Here is a 22,733-nt window from a genome sequence, read left to right as displayed (position 1 = left end):
CTGGTCCCAAGGGTAAAGGCTCCAAGACCTAAGAAACTGCCTGCTCCACCCTTGGCCATGCTGGCTGAAGGGGCCAGGAAGGACTAGGGCTGGGACCCTTTGTGGGGTTTTACACCCTGCCTTAGAAGAAGCTGGAAGGTGAGTGGGGGTGGGGGAGTGGGGGTGCAAACAGTGGGGCCACAAAAAGAAAGAAATTTGGCAAGAGTGTCAGAAGGGAAGTAGCAGAAAATGGGTTTAAAACTTTTAAATCATAATCATTACTTGCACTGAAATTCAGAATATAGATGTGAAAATACAAAACACTATTTTCTTTCCTTAGTAAATATAAGAAATTCTGATTTATTTCCTATGAACATATCAAAAGATTTCAGTGAAACTGCATACATTCTGGGAGGTAGAATCAATTCTAAAATAATGAGCAGTTTATTCAGTAGTTAATTCTAGAAAAATGGACAGATTAGTTGGTAATTTAGTGTGTTGTTGGAATAAAGGCCATTTGATATCAAAGGTAAACAGGCTACCCCCAGAAAACTAAGGTATTTTATTTGAAATAACAGAAGTAGACTCACAATTTAAAAAAGCTTTTAACACACACAGTGATAAAAGGTAGTCAATGAACTGGCGTGAGTGCCTCATACAGCCTCTGTGCAGCCAATTCCACCATTTCTCGGAGGGACTCATCGTCTTCACTTCCTTCTTCACATTCTACAGTCTGAAAGTGAAAGCACAAACATGCCTTTTGGAGTCTATAATTACATGGAGGATAAACAAACAGTCTAAGAACAAGCCATCTTCTGTAAGGGTGGAGGGCATTGGAGGACTGATGACCAAGGGGCAGAACTACTAGTCTGCACACCTAGGAACAGGTACAGGGTACCAAGCCCGTCCTGACACACGCAAGGTCCTAATTAGAGGTGAGCTGAGGGCGGGAAAATATTGAGCCCTGCCTTAGAAGAAGCTGGAAGGTGAGTCCTAGGAAAGTGGTGGGGGGAACGGAGGTGCAAACAGTGGGGCCACAAAAAGAAATTTGGCAAGAGTGTCAGGAGGGAAGTAGCAGAAATGGGTTTAAAACTTTTAAATCATAATCATTACCTGCACTAAAATTCAGAATATGGAAAGGTGTAGAGAACTACATGGAATTGCCCATATTTGGTCCAGGCAATGCTAGTCCAAGGAAGCTAGGTGGTACAACAAAAAGTACTTGGCAAGCAATGGAGGTGGTCATCTACTCAATATTTGGTATTTAATTTGATTTACACTATTAATCTCATAGTTACTTCTTAAAGCTCAACCATGAAACACTACACTGTTAAAATGCTTAAAAAATCATACTATAAATATTCTCCATTTAAAAATTTAAGATGGAAAAAACAAATTCTCAATTCTATGACCAAATGATTACTGCTACCATTTCAGTGTATAACTGTGAAGACTTTTAGTTACACACACACACACAAACACATATACCCTTTAAAACAATTTTTTAAGTTGTATAGCTACATCTATCTATTTATATGTGATGCTGAGGATCAAACCCAGTGCCTTACACATGCTAGACAAGTGCTCTACCTCAGCCTATAGATAAATATATATGTGGGTTGGGTATGTATATGTATACACACATACACATTTTTTTTTAGATATTATGGTTTAAATTTTTTTTTTTTTAGTTGTTGACAGACTTTTATTTTATTTATTTACATGCAGTACTGAGAATCGAACCTAGGCAAATGTGTTAATGCTGAGTCCCAGACTCAGCCCCACACTTTTCTTACATATATACATATATACACACACTTTTAAATTAAAACAAAAATGGGATACTTTATCATACATGCTGCCTTCTAACTTTTTTTCTCAACAATATAGTGGACAACTCTGTGTATTAATGAATCTGCACCAATTTTTTTTTTTTTTTGGTACTGAGGATTTAACCCAGGGATACTTTACTGCTCAGCCACATCCCCAGCCCTTTTTATTTTGAGACAGGGTCTCACTAAGTTGTTTAGGCCCTCGATGAGTTGCTGATTCTGGCCTTGAACTTGTGATTCTTCTGTCTCAGCCTCTTGAACCACTGGGATTATAGGCATGCACCTCAGCCAGTTGTACCAACTTTCTTGTTATTTTAAAAATTTTTTGTAGATACTGGAGATTGAACTCAGGGGCACTTGACCACTAAGCCACATTCCCAGCCTAATTTTGTATTTTATTAGAGACAGGGTCTCACTGAATTGCTCAGGCCTCGCTAAATTGCTGAGGCTGGCTTTGAACTGGCTATTCTCCTGTCGCAGTCTCCAGAGCCCCTGGGATTACAGGTATGCACCATTGTGCCTGGCCCAACTTTCTTGATGGCTATACTTCAAATATAAGAAAATGCCACATACACAATTTATTTATATTTAGTTATATCATTTATCATCTCCTACTTTTGGATTTAAGTTTCTTACCATTTTTTTTTCTTTTTACAGTGCCGGGGATCAAACCAGGGCTTTGCACATACTAGGCAAGTACTCTGCCACTGAGCTAGACTCTCAGCCTCTTACCACTTCTTTGCTTTTTTGTGGTGATGGGATCGAACCCAGGGCCTTGTATATGCTATAAAAGTGCTCAATTATTGTTTTATATTCTCAGCTCATCCCTTGCCATTTTAAAAAATGCTTAAATGGATACTGTTGTCCACTATCTTTGCGTATCTGTTTAATTCTTTTCTTTAGTAAAATCTAATAAGCAGAGTTGTAGACAAAGACCTTACTCTAAAGTTTTTGATGCCAAACTGCTTTGCAGAAATATTAGGTTTGCGATTTCTGTATTAGTGGATCTGGATATTTGTTTTAAACTTACGGGCTACTGATACTCCTTCCCTAGTGAAGTACATGTTCATGTCTTAGTTTATTTTTTCTACTGAGGTCAAATAAATCTAGAGTTTCCTCAAAGCACTCTATATATAGTCATGTAAAATAAATTTAAACCCCACCCCTGAAAGCCAACATTTAGAAAAGCCACATGTATCTTGCTGGAGGAAACAGGAGCAGCTTCTCGGAAAAAATCAACTGGATGCCAAAGTAGAGAAAGGCTAAGGTGAATGAAGGCAAGCTGAAACATTTCCCTAAAGAATACTTTGTAACTTAAATATGTAAGAATATGGGGAATACACTGTGAGGAAATGCCAGATTGAAAAAAGCAAACAAACAAAAAATGTGTTAGGTGTGGGAAGAGAAATTATTTCTGTCCTCACTTTATGTTCCAAATGGTTTGAAATGTAGGAACAGTTACGTACCCGTGTATCCAAGTTAATATTAGCTGTTTTCCCATCCACGGTGACGCTAAGGACAGAACCATCTTTTACACTTACACATTCTTCTCCAAATATGTCCCTTAAAATAAATAAAGATGACATGTTAATAGAAGAGTCCTGCTTTGTATATTTGGGGAAAAAAATAAAATTGAAGATAAGTCCTAGTTCCAAAGTGAAGTACTGATATCTATTCCTGAGGTATACATATTGTTTACCTTGATATAATTTATTAGTTTTTAAAATCAGGTAAAATAGCATCATTTATTAAGTATGTTCCATCGAGCAGGCATTATACTAAGCACTTTATATACATTATCTTTTTTTTTTTTTTTTTTTTTTTTTTAGTTTGGATGGACACAATACCTTTATTTTTATTTTTTTTAAATACCTTTATTTTGTTTATTTATTTTTATATATGATGCTGAGGATCGAACCCAGTGCCTCACACGTGCTAGGCAAGTGCTCTACACTGAGCCACAACCCTAGCCCAATATATACATTACCTTAATGTATAATGATTTTGGTAAAGATTCTTTGACACACGAGGAATAAAAAGAGAGGTTAGTGATTTGCTAAAATCCTCAAAGCTTTTAAGCTGTTGAGTTGGAATTCAAGTCCAGGTATGTGGGCATCACTGGCTCCTAAGTTCACTAGCTGTCCACTCCTTTTAGTCAAATGCCTACTTTGTATTCATGAAGCTCAGTTTTGACTGAGCATCTTCTAGTGTCGGGTGTGGAGCCAAGTACTGGGGATACAGAAACCACGACAATACCATTTCTGTTATTGAGGGACTATAGTTTAATCATTAATTTCAACACTGTTACAATCAGTTACAGGGATATTTGAAAACAGTAGTCCAATTAATAGTCTGGATGCAGTTAATGAATATAAAAGCTCCATAAAACAGCCCTCTGACAGAGTCAGACACTGACAACACTGTATTGAACTGGCAGTGGGGAGGGACCAACTGCTTGTTCTTTTAGACAGTAAATGTTAATAATGTGTTTGAGGACTGGGGATATAGCTCAGTTGGTAGAGTACTTGCCTCGAATGCACAAGGCCCTGGGTTCAATCTCCAGCACGACACACACACATAACCCTAGCAACTTAGGAGGCTGAGGCATGAGGATCATAAGATCAGGGTTAACTGCAGCAACTTAATGAGATCCTGTCTCAAAATTAAAAAAAAAAATTCTGGGGTATAGCTCAGGGGTAGAGTGCTCCTGGGTTTGATCCCTAGTACTGTAAAAAATGAATATATTTGAATAAATCTGTCTTGGTAAATCATTACTAAGGAAAAATACCATATTTCTTTTTTTTCCCCCTCCTGTTCTGGGGATCAAACCCAGGGCCTTTTGTATGCTAGGCAAGCATGCTACCACTAAGCTATATACCCAGACCAAATAATATATTTCAAATATAGAAATATATTCAAAAGACAGGAAAACAAGTTGCAACTGTTTTTCACATAATTGACTGTTGGCTGGTCTGAAAATACTGGGCCAGCTGACTACGGCAGGGAGCCCCACGTTCTCTATTTCTGCAGAGCCTGCGAGCAGGACTGCTGCAGTCCTGAATCTACTCAGATCTGGAAAGCAGGACACCAACGTCAACAGGGCTCTCAACCTGGGTCCCAGGAAAGGCTTTGGGGAGAGGTCATCTAACCCCTTTGAAAGAAAGGTAAAATTGTGCATATCCCTCTTCTCCACATGCTGGGGAAAAGTCCCACAGCCTCATCACACTGGCAGGTCAGTGCAGAGCAAAACCCCTGCAGAAAGAGCAAGAGACTCAGGGCTACTTAGCCACAGGGCTGGAAACTGACAGAGTTGGCATCCTTGTCAGTGGCAAAGACAGCTCTGCTCCTATGGCTTATCTAGTTTATGTGACAAGGGACGCTTCTTAAAATCAGAATGCCACCACCAAGAACACTGTTTCTGAGGATGGGTGACAGCTTCTATAGGCTAAGTCATCATTCAAATCCTGTTATCCACTGGGTGAATAAGCTGCGTGCAGCAGCATGTGCTGCAGTTTCAGCTACTGAGGAGGCTGAGGTAGGAGGTTCACTTGAATTCAGGAATTTGAGGCTAATCTTGGCAACACAGTGAGACTATTTCTAAAAACACAAATGAACAAACAGAAAACCCAATAGAAGCTTATCCATTTTTTAAAAGCCACTCTTATCAAGTGTGAAATGTGGGAAAAAGAATGAAAGAAACAGAAATGCTAATGCAAAAATCTTCCAAACATATAGAACACCTTATTTTGTTAAGATGTATAATTAAGTAACCTTCAATTTAAAACTAGAAGTCATTTTTTAACAAGTATTTGAGAGATTACCACATACAAGGAACATTGTACTAGGTGCTGAAATTATAAATCATAGCTATCTACTCTTTACAAGATTATTTTACTTGGAAAAACATTCCAAAATCAGATTTAAAGAATACTTATAGAAAGGCAAAGGACTTAATTATCTGGTGTTCAGAAAAATACCAATATGAAAAGTATTGCACAGCTACAGACTTCATATTTGAGAAAGTCTAGAATGAAACCCCTTTTATCAAAGAATTCATATTTAAGAAGCAAACATGTAGGGTACAGTGGTGCACATTGGTAATCCCAGAGGCTTGGAAGTTGAGGCAAGAGGATTATAATTCAAGGTCAGCCTCAGCAACTTAGTGAGGCCCCAAGCAACTTTAGCAAGATGCTGTCTCAAAATAAAAAATAAAAAAGTCTGGAGATGTGGCACAGGTGTTGAGCAACATTAGGTTCAATCCCCAGAACTGCAAGAAAACAAACACAAGCAGTAAATATAAAATCATCCTTCTGGAGCTGGGGTTGTGGCTCAGTGGTAGAGAGCTCGCCTAGCATATGCAAGGCACTGGGTTCAATCCTCAGCACCACATAAAAAATAAAAAATAAAGTTATTGTGTCCAACTACAATAAAAAATGTTTAAAAATAAAATAAAATCAAATCATCCTTCAGGCGGTCAGTGTTACTGCTGAGACAAGGGTCTGTGGTTGATGGTGCCAGCCTGTCAGCACATCCTGAGGCCCTATTATATGAATGTAGGCAGCTGGCCAGGCAGGTCCCATACCAGGAATCTAGCGCAGTGAAGCTGCCCTGGCTTGCATCACATAGCCAGTATGTGAACGTGCCAGAGCAGAGTTCAGGGCTCCTCCCACCCATCCTTACTTCCTGGTTGGGCAATGATGAATAAGATACTTACTGGAGCATGATTTCCAACCTCTTGCTGTAAATGTGCATTTCTAATTTCTTAGAAGCCTTTTGTACTGCACCTGGGGGGAAAAGGACAGAGTTCAGTTTCCAAGTTTCTATTCTAACAATTCCAAATCCATGACCAGAATGATCAGCTATAAAGCACTGAAGTGCAAGCACATTGCTGTTCCTCCCACCAGCTCAGCCCAGCTTGGCACTGGCATCACTGTATTTTGTGTTCTTATTTAAGACCCACAAGATGAGACTTAAGATTGCTTTTAGTCATTATTATCACCATTTTGTGGTACTGGGGACTGAATGCAGAGGTGTTCTACCACTGAGCTGCATCCCCAGCCATTTTCTATAAGTTCTACTTTGAGACAGGGTCTTGCCAAGCTGCAGAGGCTAGCCTTGAACTTGCCCATGTCTTCCTGTCTCAGCTTCCTCCACCCCCCCACCCCACCCCTGCCTTACTGGGGATTGAGCCCAGGTGCACTTAACCTGGGTTCACTGAGTCATTTCCCAGCCCTTTTTGTATTTTATTAGAGACAGGGTCTCCCTAAATTATTTAGGGCCTTGCTAAATTGCTAAGACTGGCTTTGAACTTGTGATCTGCCTGTCTCAGCCTCCTGAGCTACTGGGATTACAGGTATGTGTCACTGAGCCCAGCAGGGCCTTGAGCATTCAATTATGCTCTGCAAACCCTGCACAAAAACTTACAAAGATCTATGGTGGTGTTATTTATAGCAGCTGAAGGCAGGAACACCTCAAATGTTTACCAGCTGATGAACTAATGGGCAAAACATGTTATATCCATACTATTAAAATAAAAAAAAAAAAAAAGAAGAGGGGCTGGGGTGTGATTCAGTGGTAAAGCCCGCTTGCCTAAAGTGTGAGGCATTGGGTTCATTCCCGAGCACCACATGAAAAATGAAGTACTGATTTATTTACAACATGGATGAACCTTTTTTTTTTGGTACCGGGGATTGAACCACTCGACCACTGATCCACATCCCCGGCCCAATTTTGTATTTTATTTAGAGACAGGATCTCAATGAGTTGCTTAGCGCCTTGAAGTTGTTGAGACTGGCTTTGACTCGCGATCCTCCTGCTTCTACCTTGAACAACAACAACAACAAAAAGGAAGGCAAAAAAGTAGTGTGAGAGTTTTTTTTGTTCCCTTTCTTTTTTCTGTTTGTTTTGGTAGTGGGGACTGAACACCCAGGGGTGCTTTACCACAACTATCCCAGACCTTTTCCTTTTTAATTTTGAGACAGGGTCTTACTAAGTTGCTTAGGGCCTCACTTAAGTTGTTGAGGCTGGTTTTGAATTTGTGATCTTCTAGTCTCAGCCTCTTGAGCTGCTGGGATTACAGGTGTGTGCCACTGCATCTATCCCAAATGAATAATTTAGATTTGATGTAGCTAGTTATAAAGAACATGAATAATGAAGCAGTAGTCAGCTAAATTTAATTCTCCTGAAATCAAAGAACTGCATACACACACACACACAAACACATAAATATTTTTTTTAATACTTAGTGGACACAATATCTTTATTTTACATTTATGTGGTACTGAGGATTGAACCCAGTGCCTCATGCATGCTAGGCGAGCACTCTACCACTGAGCCACAATCCCAGCCCTTCACATATGTTAACATTAAGAAACAGGAATATTCTACCAGAGAATAGGCTCTGAGGATGGGAATATAGGATGGGCAATTTCTCAAACATTCCAGTGTGACTAGCAACAAGGGCCACTCTATGGTAAAGATGCAAATCTGAAGACATGTTTTACACTGAATTATGTATCAAACAGAATGAAGGTGTAAAAAATTATATAAAAACATTTCCATTGGTGTTTTCTTTGGTTGAAAATTGTCCAAGAGGGAGATGCTATTCTAACTACAAGGTTTATTACACACAAAGAGTCTTCCTAACACACAAGCTCACTTAATTCAGCCATATTTTGGAATCTCCTTCAGCTGTTTAAGAGGACTATAACTAAAGGAATTTTATCTTCATCTTAATTGCAACCATAGTAGGAATGAAGAGACCAAACAAAAAGGAAAATAATGGTAATATGCACTGTTGTGTATGCACCTCAAAGATCACATAGGAATAAAACAATTAGATTTAAAGTTCTAATTTAGGACTCTACTTCCTTTTAGTTCACAGAATCAGAACAGATGAAAGAACAGATAGATGAAAGTAAAAATTCTGTACCTTTCCTTATTTTCGGATTTGACTGAACTTCTAGGATCACTGTTGTTACTGTGTCAGCATACATGTCATTAGAAGGGTTTGCCAGCCACTGGAAGGCAAAGGCAGAGTTAGGAAGGCAGAGCTCTGGCACTCACCCAGCCAGCCAGGGACTGTATAAGCAGGGCTACTGGTTTTAGCATTTTCACTGAAATTAACTAATAATGTTGAACATCCCTAATTTTCTTTTTTAATCATAAAAGTATACTAAGCACTTTCTTTGTGGCAAGGTGTTTTATATATATTATTTAATTCTCATAACAAATAGTACAATTAGGGGCTGGGGTTGTAGCTTAGTGGTAGAGCACTTGCCTCTCGTATGAGGCACTGGGTTCAATCCTCAGCACCACATAAAAATAAGTAAATAAATAAAAATAAAGGTATTGTGTCCATCTACAACTAAAAATATTTTTTGAAAAATAGTACAATTGACTTCATTTTATAAATAAGAAAACTGACTGTAAAGTAATTCGCATAAGGTTATTGCTGGTGCTGGATTCAAACTCAAATTCCTAATAGCTTTGTTAGATGCACAGGCAGCATGGTAACAGGGTAAGACGTGCATGTCTGATACTTGGGATGGAAGCTAGAGCTTTGCGCATGCTGGGTATATGCTCAATCACTGAGTTATACCCTTATCCCCTATGGGGTAACATTTTAAAATATTACTTCTGCTTCTTACTGGAAGACTAAGATTCCCTGACGCTCTTTCATGTGCCAATTATTCTAACAAAGCTTCCCATGTACCAAGGTTAGTGAAACCAGGTGCATAATTTTAGGAATGAGCACACTCCCTAATTTTTGCTGCCTCTCCAAAGAGCATTTTTACAAGTAACAGCAGGCACTTGAAAACCTTTCTAAGATGTTTTCTGATTTGTTAACTCTAGAAACAAAAATACATTCTCTAATAGTATTTAGTAGAAAGAGTTGAATCAATATCTCTAATAATTTTCCTTTTTCTGATCATATTTTATATATTATTTTATGTAACTTCATACCAGAGAAACCCATTCCTTTGACACTTTCATTCTTCTTCTTTTTTTTTTCTTTTGATACTGGGGAATAAGCCCAGGAGTGCTCTATCACTGAGGTACATCCCAAATCCTATTTATTTTGGAATTGGGTCTCACTACGTTGCCTAGGCTGGTCTTGAATATGTGATCCTCCTGCCTCAGCCTCTGGAGTTGCTGGGATTGCTGACATGCACCACAGGCTTGACATTTTCTTTTGTTGTTTTTAGCCTTTGATCAAATTTAGGCTTAAATCACAAAACTCTAGTAGGATCAGAGCTGACATATCTTTTTAAATTTATTTTAATCTTCAAAATACCATTTTTTAAGAAGTACTACCAGACAAGTTTGTATGCTTTTATTTTATTTTTTTGAAGGTAAGACATCTCAGTTTTTATCTTTTAATTTATTGATTTCGGATGGAAACTGATTTTTTGTGGGTATGGACTGTATTTGTTATCTGCTGTTAACCATCTCCAATTCTTCCTATTGAAAGATGCTTTTATTTTTTTGAAAAAAGGTCTTGCTAAGCTGCACAGGCTGCCTTTGAACTTGTGATTGTGTTCTACCTCTGCCTTCCAAGTTGCTGGGATCATAGATGTGTACCACCATATCCAGCATGTTTGTGTTTTAACAGAATTCAGTTTCTATCTTATGAATTTTATGACCTTTTTATCTAACTGAAATATTCCTGCAAACTACAAAATCAGCTGAGACTCACATGGCAGACTTATTGAACCCAATAAACATTAAACTTTAACTTATTAGTAGCAATGTAACTAATAGAAAATGTCGTTACATTATATTTAAAGTTAATCTTGGAAGGAAAAACAAACTTATTTTTCAACTATTTTTTTTTCCCCTGAATGGGAAGCAACTAGTTTTCTCTATAATTTACATGTAAACATTTTTTAAAACTTTTTTCCCTCTTGTTTAGGTAAATGATTTTATCTTACTTCTAGTACCACCATGCCTGGTTCCTGTATTACAGTAATATTTTTGAATACTTTCAGAGCAGGTTTTTCTTGAATTTCTAATTCTTCTACATCACCTAGAAAAAAAAAAAAAAGAATTACATTATGTATGTAATTTTCTAATCATCTTTCAGAGGCATCACTTTATTTGCTTATAGAGATGGATTAAATAAAGCTAATAAATAATGGAAAATTAATAGCATAATGAAACAGCTAGAATTTATTTCAATTGCTTATAGCAATTAAAGATATAAATACATATTATAAAAACTCATGTAGCTAGGTAGGATTTACTCTGAACATTAAAGATTTTTTTTTTTTTTAAAGAGGGGGGGGGGACAGAGAGAGAGAGAGAGAATTTTAACATTTTATTTTATTTTTTCTTAGTTCTCGGCGGACACAACATCTTTGTTGGTATGTGGTGTTGCTGAGGATCGAACCCGGGCCGCACGCATGCTAGTGGAGCGCGCTACCGCTTGAGCCACATCCCCAGCCCCTAAAGATTTTATTAGTAGTAAACTTCGGTGATGTTCAAACATCTATGTTGGTACAAGAGATCTTGCCTTCTGCTAGCATCTTAACACACCAGTCACTTTACCTCTGACTTCATAAATTTATTCACTGCATAGGAACATTCTATTGTTATTCAATATCAAAATTTTCTGGTCTTCTTACTGTCCTCTTAAACAAGGATTAATTTAGACATATTTTATTAATTTTTCTATGTTATTATCCATAATCCTAGTGTAAGGGTTAGAGGTGAAAAAAGATTTTCCTTATACTGGTTTGTTTAATGGTAGCACTTTACTGTGTGTATTCTGATGGAAAGCAATTTTCTAATCTGAAATATCATTGCTTTATTAGAAAGTTCCTGCCTCTCATTATATTAATACATAAAAATATGTAACTCAAAATGATGAAAACAGATTGAGTGGGCTTATTCTCAGTGGTCTTTGGCCAAAGCCCATTAATTCTTATAAAACCTGCTAAATAGATCAGTAATGATGAAACTAGAAAATCTGTTTGACTCAACCAAAATAAAAAAAGAGATAAAATTTAGATATAGTCAACTAAAATATATTTTAAACACAAGGAACAAGACTACTGATATTTTTAGAGTGTAAATACATTAGAGATAAGAGGTATCATGGAATTTAAAAAAATTTATGAGCATATTTTCAACTAAAGGTGATAATATATATGACCATTTGAAGTACAAATAGACTTCTGTGGGAAGCCATTTCTGACACGTGATTGGGTGGCTCCCGTTAAGGGTCTGAGGCGCTTTGGCTGTGTCGAAGCTTTCCCGGCCCTTTCCTGATGAGAGAGCCTATCCATGTGGGGGTGTGCCTGACCACTGACCCCGGGGGCCCAATCACTGACCCTGACCTTGGAGTGCAGCCCCCCCTCAACCTTCATTGGATGGAATTCTCCCCTGAATCTCTTGTTCCCCAATAAAAGGCTACTCCCAGGCGTGTTCAAACTCTCTCTCCTGCTAGCCCTGAGTAATCCTTGCTGCCCTGCTGGGCGGTTAGAGGAGGGAACCAGAGAGGTGAGCCGTCTGGGACCTGGCAATAGAAATAAGGTAACTGAGTCTGTGTGTTTTATTTCGATCTCATCTAGCTAACTTTATGCCTAGAACCTCATTAATGAAACCACTGCGCAGGCCGCATGGTGGAGACTTCTGAGACAATTATCGAAGCTGAATAAAATCTTTTCTCAGATGTAAAATTACCTTACTAAAAGAGGTAAAATAATTAAATGAATTTCAATAAACATACCTGTCAATTTCTGCAGCTGGTAATAGAGCAAATTAAAGGGCCCAGTGTATGGTATGGCTTGGGTCTGTTTCACAGTGCTCATGGCCAAATCGGTATAATCTGAAGAGAAATTAGAGTAAACAGACTTTAAGAAAATAATACTAGTTTCACCAAACACAATTTATAAAATACCAGGGGTTAAAAAAAACAAGTGCAAGCAAATTAAACAAGAACACACTTTCTGAAAGCTATCAGGGTGCTCCTACAAGTCCCTGCTATGGCCTCTTGCCCTGCTAGTTGAATTGGGTTCCAACTCTGGGTAAGCAGCCTTGCCCTCAGAACCATCAGGTTCTTGGACTTCTCTAAGCAATGCGTAAGCTGCCTTCCACCTTCTTTTCTGCTAGGCCAGTGTTTCCCAATTTGCAGAGCTCTTGCCATGGCTCCAGGCCAGCTCTCCTCATACACCCAGCACTCGACATGTGCCTGAGCTGTACTGTGATGAGCACTTTCTAACACTGCTTCTCTCATTACACTGAGCTGTAAAAGGCCATGACTTGATAAACCTTCAGTGCTTTAATAAACCTAGCCCCCTGCAGGACATAGGAGTAAGAGCTCACCAGGTGGTGAATGAAGGAACAAGTTACACACTTACCTGTGATACTTTGAAAGCTGACAACTGGCCTGCCTCATGGATAAATTCCTAAATACATCTGGTATTTCTTATTCCTTAGTAAAGTTCTTAAAATTTACTAGTGTTATACAAACATAAGCAAGCACAGTATTTACTTGAAGATAGTATTATTAGGAAAGAAAGTTCTTACCAATGGCTTAGAATTTATACCAACATAGAACTCAGTAGAAATGTTTATAAACTTCAGGAAAAAAACAACTTATAAACTTAAATCCAATCCTGTCTTGTGCAAACCTCCATTTTTCTCTACAATGAGCTTCAATTTGTATATACTACAGTTTCTGACCATATGGTTGATGTTACTTGGATGATGGGCTTTAATTTTTTCCCTTTAAAGAAGATTTATGAAAGATTTTGTTTCTTCATCCTGATCGATGTTTTGGAATGGTGGAGAACGAACAGATCCAGCAAGTGATGTAAAACTACAGATTCATTAAGTGTAGCTCAGTGGTAGAACACACACTTTACCATGCATGAATCTGGGTTTCAGACCAAACAGAACAAACCAACCCTACAAATGGTTAAAAAACAAAATGTACACCTGAGAAGTACAAAGTTACTTCAGAAAATAAAAACACCATGCACTGATGTAAAGGGTAGAAAACAGTGGTATGAGGTCAGTAGGAGTGGTCAACCTGAGAGAGGCGAACATGACCTCAATTATGAAAAGAGTGACTTCATAGATAATTTTAATGTTTCAGTGGTTCAGAAAAGATTTCTCCACAAAGCTATTTAGACTACTTATCTATTTTTTTTTAAATATTTATTTTTTAGTTTTCAGTGGACACAACATCTTTGTTTGTATGTGGTGCTGAGGATCGAACCCGGGCCGCACGCATGCCAGGCGAGCGCGCTACCGCTTGAGCCACATCCCCAGCCCCTACTTATCTATTTTTATTTCATTATTTTGTTGTTACTAAATATTTGGCCACTAAATTAAAGAGAGGTTTTCATAGATTTTTCTTTCAACGCTGAGGTCAAATAATATCTGATATTGAACAGTATACTTACTGGACAGGTCACAAGGAGAAAGTATGTGATAATTAAAGTTTCTTTTAACAAGTATTCCTGAGACCCGCTGGCCTTGTTCTGGTTTTTTGTCTGCTAAAAAGCCCATGACCTATTAAAAAAAGAAGGGGAAAAAAAAATAGAATGCAGATATTTAGGCAGTCATTGACAACCACTAGACCTTTTAACTACAAAAACAACATGTGAATTTAACTTTGAAAATTATAAAACGCTATATTTTATATCTTTATGTCCAGGTTCATGTCCAAGCCTAACAAGTTCTCCAAGAGAAGATCCATAGGGATGGATCTGGCAAGAATGGCTGGGTTCAGTTCAATTCCAAACAGCTCAACAACAAAAGTTAACGCTTTATTTATTTAAGAAAATTTTTTTGTGGTTCTGGAGATTGAATTCAGGACATGCCAGCAAGTCTTCTACTGCTGAGCCATACCCCAAGCCTGCAATGCCTTTAAATAACTAATATTATCAGAGAACAATACTCCAATAAGTTGTTAAGCTTTTCCTGATCTCAGTTCAATGTGGCGTCTCTTAAATTATCTGATTCCAAAAATTCTTTTGTCCCTACATCACTTCCAGCAGAGTTTTGAGAAATACAGTTCTAGATTGTTCCATTGAATGTATTTTTCTATAGACTTAAGAGAAACATCATGACACTGCGAACCATTAGGATTTAGGGGCTGGGGCTGGGGCTGAGCGGTAGCGCACTCGCCTAGCAATTGCAATGCGCTGGGTTTCATCCTCAGCACCACATTAAAAATAAATAAATAAATAAAATAAAGGTATGTGTCCAACTACAACTAAAAAAAAAAAAAATAAGATTTAGGCACAGATACAAAACACTTGCTCTTCTTTGGAAAAACCTCACATCCTAAGTTTTGCTAAGTTTTGTTTCCCCTCCATTCAATTATAAGAAAGGCTATTCCTCAGTTTGTTTCTTCATGCCTAGCTCATTATGTATTAAAAAAATGTTGTAAAGTTAACATATGTCTGATACCTAAAACTTCATATAAATCATTTAAAAGCTGGCCTTAAAAGTATCTTCAAAAGATTTTTGATCAACAGAGGTAAAAATGCAGGCTTCTTCCAATGAATCCCTCTCACATGCCAGGTAATGTTTTCCTTAACTATTTCAATTTTAAATTCTGGAAGTATATTTCACCATCAAAACAATTAATTTGGGGCTGGGGTTATGGCTCAATGGAAGAGTGCTCGCCTCACATGTGCAAGGCCCTGGGTTTGATCCTCAGCATCACATAAAAATAAATAAAATAGGTTCTGTTATATCCACATACCTGTGTTTAGATACAGGGAGGGCAGAACATCACGGCAGAGGAGTGGCATACAGTCATGAGCACACTTACCCTCCAACATGGGGAGGGGAAGAAGCTGGGGCTATGGATCGGGGAGCTGTCAGATTCCACTGTATTAAGACCTAATCTACCTGGAAATTTCCCATCTGAAGAAATAACTTAGTAGAACAAAAAGCACCAGGATAACATCCTTGTAGTGTACTAAGTAGGAACGAGAATTCATCTTGATTTCATCAAAGAAGGTCCATTTTCTTAAGAAGAAAACACACAGCCAGGAATAGAAGCCACCACCCTTTACCTTGGCTAGTTTTTCTCCTCTGAAGTTTAAGGTCACAGCCTCTGTATTCCGAGGATTGTGAACCTCTATGTGAACTTCATCATTATCTTCATATTCTCGAATCAGTGCTGCTTTCAGTCTGGCCATTTCATTCTGTTCTCCATGGACTAGAATCTACACAGAATAAATTTTATTTATTTATTTTTAATAATTTTTTTAGTTGATAATGGACCTTTATTTATTCATATGTGGTGCTAAGAATTGAACCCAGTGCTCACAAATGCTTTACCATTAAGCTATAACACCAGACCCACCAGATAAATTTTTAAAAAGCACAAGAAACATCCTCTATTGAGATAAATAATGGCCCTTGACTTCGTTAATTAATTTCACGAACTAGAGATACCCCTGAAGTTATGGGACATCGCTGCTTTTAAGGATCTCTCACCAAACTTATACAGATTTCTTCATTCTGCTTGGCTTTAAAAGTTATGCAGAACTACTTTGAGAGTAAAGAGACTTCTATATCACTACAAAGATACATGACTGTTTTCTACATTTCTAGCTGTGTCTGTGCTCTCATTTGTAAAGATCTGGACCAGGTAACCTCCACAGCCTCTGTCAGCTTTAGATGCACATGGTTAAACTACTACTACTGCTCCTGCTGTCTCAGGAAATTTTCTTCAGATTTCCTAGTTTGAGACTTTTTGTGTATGTAGTACTGTGGATTGAACCCAGGGGTGCTCCACCACTGAGCTACACCCCCAGTCCTTTTTTATTTTATTTTGAGACAGGGTCTCACTAAGTTGCCCCAGGCTGGCCTCAGTCTCTAAAGTCACTGGAATTATGGTGTGGGCCAACACAACCAACTTAATTTTAAGACTTTCAAATGAAGCTTTTGTGAAGGTGGGGGGTGGGATATCCTCTGATATCCCCTTCTGTTTTTACAACTATCATACTGGCGACCAGTCTTTCTGTTGACAAAAAGGTCACTCCTTGCCTCTAGAGCAATGGTAGAAGGTTTTCGTCTGACTCACGAAGCATGGCCAACATGGCTCCTATGCAGAGGTTTAGCACCTAGGACATGGACACATATCTTGGCCCTGCTGCTTACTATTTGGGTATCCTTGGCTAAGTTACTTAACATCTTGATTTCTTATTTACAAAACAGATATTGGAGGCAGGTGCGGTAGCACTTGCATCTAAATCTCAGTTACTCAAGAGGCCAGCCTCAGCAGCTCAGCCAGACCCCAGTCTCAGAAAACAAACAAATAGCACCACCCCCCCGAATAAAAAACAAACCCAAATCAGCAGTTGGTTATGATAGTTAAACAAGCGAATTCATACAAAACATTAATATGCCAGATGCAGTGGTACAGGCCTGAAACCCCAGGGGTTCAGGAGGCTGAAGAAGGAGGATCATGAGTTCAAAGAAAGCCTCAGGAATTTAGCAAGGCCCTAAGCAACTCAGTGAGACCCTGTCTCTAAATAAAATACAAAAATGGGCTGGGAATTTGACTCAGTGGTTGAGTGCCCCTGAGTTCAATCCCTGGTACCAACAAAACAAAACACTAATATGGTACCTGGCACTTGATAAGCATTCAATAAATGCTACCTATTATCAACTACTACCACCAACACTATGAGAATTATAATTTTATCATGTAGCTATACTTTTTTTTTTTTTTTTTTGCAGTACTGGGAGTTGAACCCAGAACCTTATGCATGTGAAGCAAGTGAAGCAAGCAATCTACCACCGATCTACACATCCAACCTGTAACTATACTTTTGATAGAGCTGGTTATTGATGAAGGTAGATATCAAGTTCAACCCAAAAACTTAAACTGTAAGCAGAGATAGAATCTGGAGTGATGAAATGGGGCTGAGGACGAGGTGCTGACAATGGAGGAAGAGAAAACAACTTTTCCTCCTGGGCTTAAAGATCCTAGCGAATGTCTATGAAGCACAAATACCAGAAAACACACAAGTGGCGTCTCCACTGTACTCAAATTCTACAAGCTACATACTAAGGAGGTGAATGATTTTCTCCATCAAAAAATCTGCTCATTAAGGGCCAGTGGCCAATTCCTGTGTGGACAATCATGCTAGAAAGAACTAAAATAAGAGTACATAAGAAGATGTTGGGGAAATGAAACTCAAAGCTGCAAGGTGAAAAACTAAGTGTCCATCAATCCATCAGATAAATGGATAAACAAAGTATGATATTTATGGAATATTACTCAGCTATAAAAAGCATTAAGTTCTAGGGGCTGGGGATGTGGCTCAAGCAGTAGCGCGCTGGCCTGGCATGCGTGCGGCCCGGGTTCGATTCTCAGCACCACATACAAATAAAGATGTTGTGTCTGCCGAAAACTAAAAAATAAATAAATAAAAAGCATTAAGTTCTAATAACATGCTATAACATGGAAAAATCTTTGACACATCCTAAATGGTAATTCCTCTTACATGAAATACCTAAAATAGTTAAATTCAGAGAGACAGAAGATAAGAGCTAACCTGGGGTGGAAGGGAAAAGGTAACTAGAAGTCATAGTTTAATGGATACAGAGTTTCTGTTTGAGTGATGGAAGTTCTGAAAATAAAGACTGGTGACAGTTGTATAACACCGAGAATGTGGTTGGTGCCACCGAATTAAACACTTAATATATTCACAAAAGGAACTTCAACTATTTTCTACAGATGCATGTTCCACAAGTGTTCCTCCTTTTAAGAATACATATTATTTTCAGTTTATCCTGCTAATTCCACCAAAACATATAACCATTATTTTTAGGATTACATGAAACTTAAAAATATGAGTAATACTAATGAGCTGTACAGTAATATATTTAATATCTATTTAAATCTTGAATTTTTAACTATAAGGACTTACCTTTCTCCTCTATTCAAAGTATTCTTACACTACTTAATATTATTTCAATCATATCCTATAAGTGCTTTAGAGATATGTCCTCTCATTCAGCCTTCCCAATACCCTTGTGAGGTATTATCATCCCCATTTACAAGGAGGTTAAATAACGTGCCCAGGTTACATAGCAAGCTAGGGATGGAGGAGATTCAAAATAAGCAGCTGGCAGTGCAAAGGCTCTGATCTATAAATTGCCTGCTACAATTTCTTGGGTATGCTCCCCCCATAGCTATTATAAATCTCTCCCATAAATATTATAAATCAAAATCAGAGACTAACCACATGAGGCGGTTTCAAAGCACGAATAAATTCACTGGTTTGCTGGTAATCTGTGTGAGCAGAGAAAGAAATGTAATCAACGGACATTTTCAGTGGTAACTTCTGCCCAGACATGGTAGTGATTTCTTCAGGTTCAGACATGATATGCTGTTAAAAACAAATACAAGAAAACAAAACAAACTATCCAATTAGAAAAAGAAAAGGTACACTTCAATTTTTTTTTCATGCAGCCCTAACTCTCATGTTAAATTTAGAACCTTCAGTACAAAAAATCATTCAAACATTATCAACTTAGTAAGTAATAGTCATTTTCTTGGTCAAGTAAACATTTAACAAGAAAGAAAGAATCTAAGACTCAATGTATTTGGAATGTTGGCAGTGAAAATTATTACTCTTATGATTAGAAAGACAAACCTGTATTCCTAACTCTCCTACTATGTAGTCACTTCAAACATCAGGATTTATATAAGGTAAAGTAATGAAAATGATCAAAGTGAGAAACTGCATTGTATTTCTTTCTTTTTTTAAAGAATTTAACCTTTATTTTATTTGTTTTTATGTGGTACTGGGGATTGAACCCAGTACCTCATATATGAGAGGCAAATGCTCAACCACTGAGCTACAACCCCAGCCCCATGATATAGTATTTCTTTAGATAAAATAGATATTAATGGAAAGAAGAAAATGGGATGGTTGGATATTTACAAATTGCCTCTGAAGTTTTGCACACTTTTCTCTAATGTCTACACCCTTAGGAGCTAACTTTGGCCATTGTATACCAATGGGAAGATGAGCAGTCAACCAGGCACATTCTTCAGTTTTTAAGAATACTTCACAGGTTAAACATCTCTACTATGAAAATCTGAAATGCTCCAAAATCCAATGCTTTTTGAATGCAAAAAAGATTAGGAATGCTCATCTGGTGAAGTCTATGCAAATGTTCCCAAATCCCCAAATACCAAAGTCTCCAACACTTTTGGTCCCAAGCACTTTGAGTAAGAGATACTCAATCTGTATTAGTAAACCTCTTCATTAGATAAAGGTCTTCAAGCATTTGTCTCAAATAGGCTCCTAACCTTTTTTTTTCTTTTTACTTGCAACCAGCTGACACTTCTCACATTTTAATATATGCCCTAATCTCTTCAGGAACTTGTTGTGACATTCTGTGTCTAATTCTTCATCCTTCAAACATCTTCATCCTTCAAACCTACTCCTATCCTTATTTGTTGAAATCAAAACTTGTATTTGTTAAAGAACTACTTCAATGGAATAATATATGAGGATATTGCTACCTCTGCAACTCTGATTAGGAGTAACACCATACCCTGAGACTATAACTGACCTTGGCAAGTGTCCCCTCTACACAGTACCCTGCTATAATGACACCATTCCTCTTATCAGTACACCAGCTTTCAAACAACTCTCTGGATAAGCCACTTTGCATCATGCCAGGAGAGGCCATTACAACACTGGGACCGATGTCATCAAAGTGGTCCATGCTCTGAAAAAGACAAAAGATGGCAAAAGCATGTTAACTACCAGGGCTTGACAAAGCATTCCTCATTTTTGAAGAATAAGAGTAAGATAAAAGATTAATCATACTATGGAAGGGGCTGGACAACACAAGTAAATATTTTAAGTCCAACTGCCAAACTCCTAAACACCTTAGGCTAAGAAAGAGGAAAACAAAGCAGTTGATCTTCAAAGTTTTCTATGTATAGCTCGAGGGCCAAGAAGACCATTTTCAATGTGCAGGCAGGCAGAAATTTAAGAGTGAAAGGGTTTTTACCCACCCTGGAAAAGAACCCTAAAAGAATTTTTCAGAAGACTCACAATAGTTTTAATGAATATTTTGAGTATGTTTGGAAATCTAACAAAAAGTTTAACACTGTTCCTAGGGAAAACGTGACTCTAATTTTTAGTTACCTTATAAAATAAAGCTTACAGACAAAGCCTATTTAAAATTTGAAGACCATTTACAACTTAAATTATTTTGGACATTAATTACTTTATTATGATGAAAGCATCAATTTGAATGAAATTATATATTTTAATCTAAATTAAACCAGATTTTATTAAATGTTTTGAAAAGTGAACATATGGGAATTTTCATATATGGAATTTGTAGTACAAATCAAAAAGATATTTAGGGACCTGGAGATGTAGGTTAGTGGTAAAGCAACCAACTGCTTAGCATACGCAAGGCCCTGAGTTCCATCCTGGGCACCATTAAAAAAAAAAAAAAAAAGAAAAAATTACATTGAAATGAGAAAAGAGAATTTTAATACATAACACATGATATTTTTCTTATCAGAGTTTTTTATTCCTATGGTAGAAGAGATCCAAGTTATTCAGCAATTGCAAATACTGGGAACTCAGGAGACAGGAGCAAAATTTGGTTAAGCAAAAAATAAATGCCAGCTGCTAAAGTTCTGAAGTACTGCAGGGGAAAGAAGTCTACTAGAGAAGAGCCAGACTTCTGCAGGAGGGATTCGCAGGCCCTCCCACCACTGAGAACTGACCTCTTCTACCCATCAGTGCCCCTTCCTTCCACAAGCACTCACCTTCAGGTTGCTAATGTGTTTGAAAACAAAGGGATTATTGATGTTGATCTGCTTTCGGATTTTATCATTCATGGCATTTACATACGTCTGGTACACAGCCATACACTTCTTGGCCAGAGACGATGCATAATATATTGGGATGTCATGTAGTTCTGGGTGATTCTGCCAGTACTCATCTGGAGCCATTTTACAAAAAAACATCAGTTTGTCATGTGAGAAAGGCATTCAAATAGAACTTGGTACCCATAACTAATTTTTTAAAATACACACAACCATGAAATAAAGTACACGTGTCTATATTTAAAGAGTTCTAAGAAAAAAATATCCTGTTTCTACTAACTTAAAGTTACAAATCCAAAACTTATTTCTAACTACTGGAATAAACCTAGAAACAGGCTGTGATCATTGACCAAAGAAGTGGAAGGTTTTACAAATTATTCAGTGTAAGTTTATACTGAATAATAAACGATAACTTAATATCCCAGAGAGATACTACATCTTGTTATGATTTTTTTTTAAAAAAACATATCATTACTAGTTCAGACTTATCACAGGCTAATTACAAAATATGACTTCCAAAAGTAAACTGATTTTAAACACTTAAAAAATTATAATTACTTTATCATTTTTTTAAAAAACTAAGAAGTAAACCATTTCTGAAAATTAATGAAGCTGTGGGCAGTACATCTTCAAATGAAGGCTTATTTTAAGGGAAAATTCTCATGAAATCCCACAATTTTATAAGGCAGTATGGCCAAAACACAATTCATTGTACTAGATGCATCTACATAAAAGAAATGTCTTAAATGCCTACTATGTAATTTATAATTATCATTTCTAAATTTTCAAAATTTTATCTCCATTTTATAGATTAGAAAAGTGAGACTAAGATGGGCTGGGGATGTGGCTCAAGCGGTAGCGCGCTCGCCTAGCATGCGTGCGGCCCGGGTTCGATCCTCAGCACCACATACAAATAAAGATGTTGTGTCCTCCGAAAACTAAAAAATAAATATTAAAAAAAAGAAATATAAATCTCTGGATATATAAATAAGATGATTTAAAAAAAAAAAGAAAAGAAAAGTGAGACTAAGAAAACCCTGAATAGGCAGCATTGTTATTTTTTACATGTCTTA

At 37.4% G+C, this 22,733-nt stretch overlaps 1 protein-coding gene across 2 annotated transcripts in view; it reads right to left on the bottom strand.

Annotated features, from left to right (window-relative positions):
* Positions 1 to 339: 339 nt before the first annotated feature.
* Positions 340 to 22,733, bottom strand: part of Cpsf3 (cleavage and polyadenylation specific factor 3) — a 37,017-nt gene continuing 14,623 nt past the window's right edge. For both annotated transcript variants that reach the window (XM_026398881.2, XM_026398804.2), the window contains exons 8-18: positions 21,601 to 21,776; positions 20,379 to 20,537; positions 19,037 to 19,183; positions 15,851 to 16,003; positions 14,225 to 14,333; positions 12,544 to 12,642; positions 10,745 to 10,839; positions 8,743 to 8,830; positions 6,526 to 6,595; positions 3,278 to 3,374; positions 340 to 712 (exon numbers count right to left, since the gene is read on the bottom strand). In XM_026398881.2, coding sequence (XP_026254666.1) covers positions 611 to 712; positions 3,278 to 3,374; positions 6,526 to 6,595; positions 8,743 to 8,830; positions 10,745 to 10,839; positions 12,544 to 12,642; positions 14,225 to 14,333; positions 15,851 to 16,003; positions 19,037 to 19,183; positions 20,379 to 20,537; positions 21,601 to 21,776 — 1,295 coding nt within the window. In that variant the 3' untranslated portion in view covers positions 340 to 610. The remainder of the gene's footprint in view (positions 713 to 3,277; positions 3,375 to 6,525; positions 6,596 to 8,742; positions 8,831 to 10,744; positions 10,840 to 12,543; positions 12,643 to 14,224; positions 14,334 to 15,850; positions 16,004 to 19,036; positions 19,184 to 20,378; positions 20,538 to 21,600; positions 21,777 to 22,733) is intronic.

The sequence above is a fragment of the Urocitellus parryii genome, chromosome 12 (genome assembly GCF_045843805.1).
Source record: "Urocitellus parryii isolate mUroPar1 chromosome 12, mUroPar1.hap1, whole genome shotgun sequence".
In the NCBI taxonomy this organism is placed as follows: Eukaryota; Metazoa; Chordata; class Mammalia; order Rodentia; family Sciuridae; genus Urocitellus; species Urocitellus parryii.
Note: the sequence above shows the minus strand (reverse complement) of the source record. Positions and strands in the feature narration are given on the sequence as shown.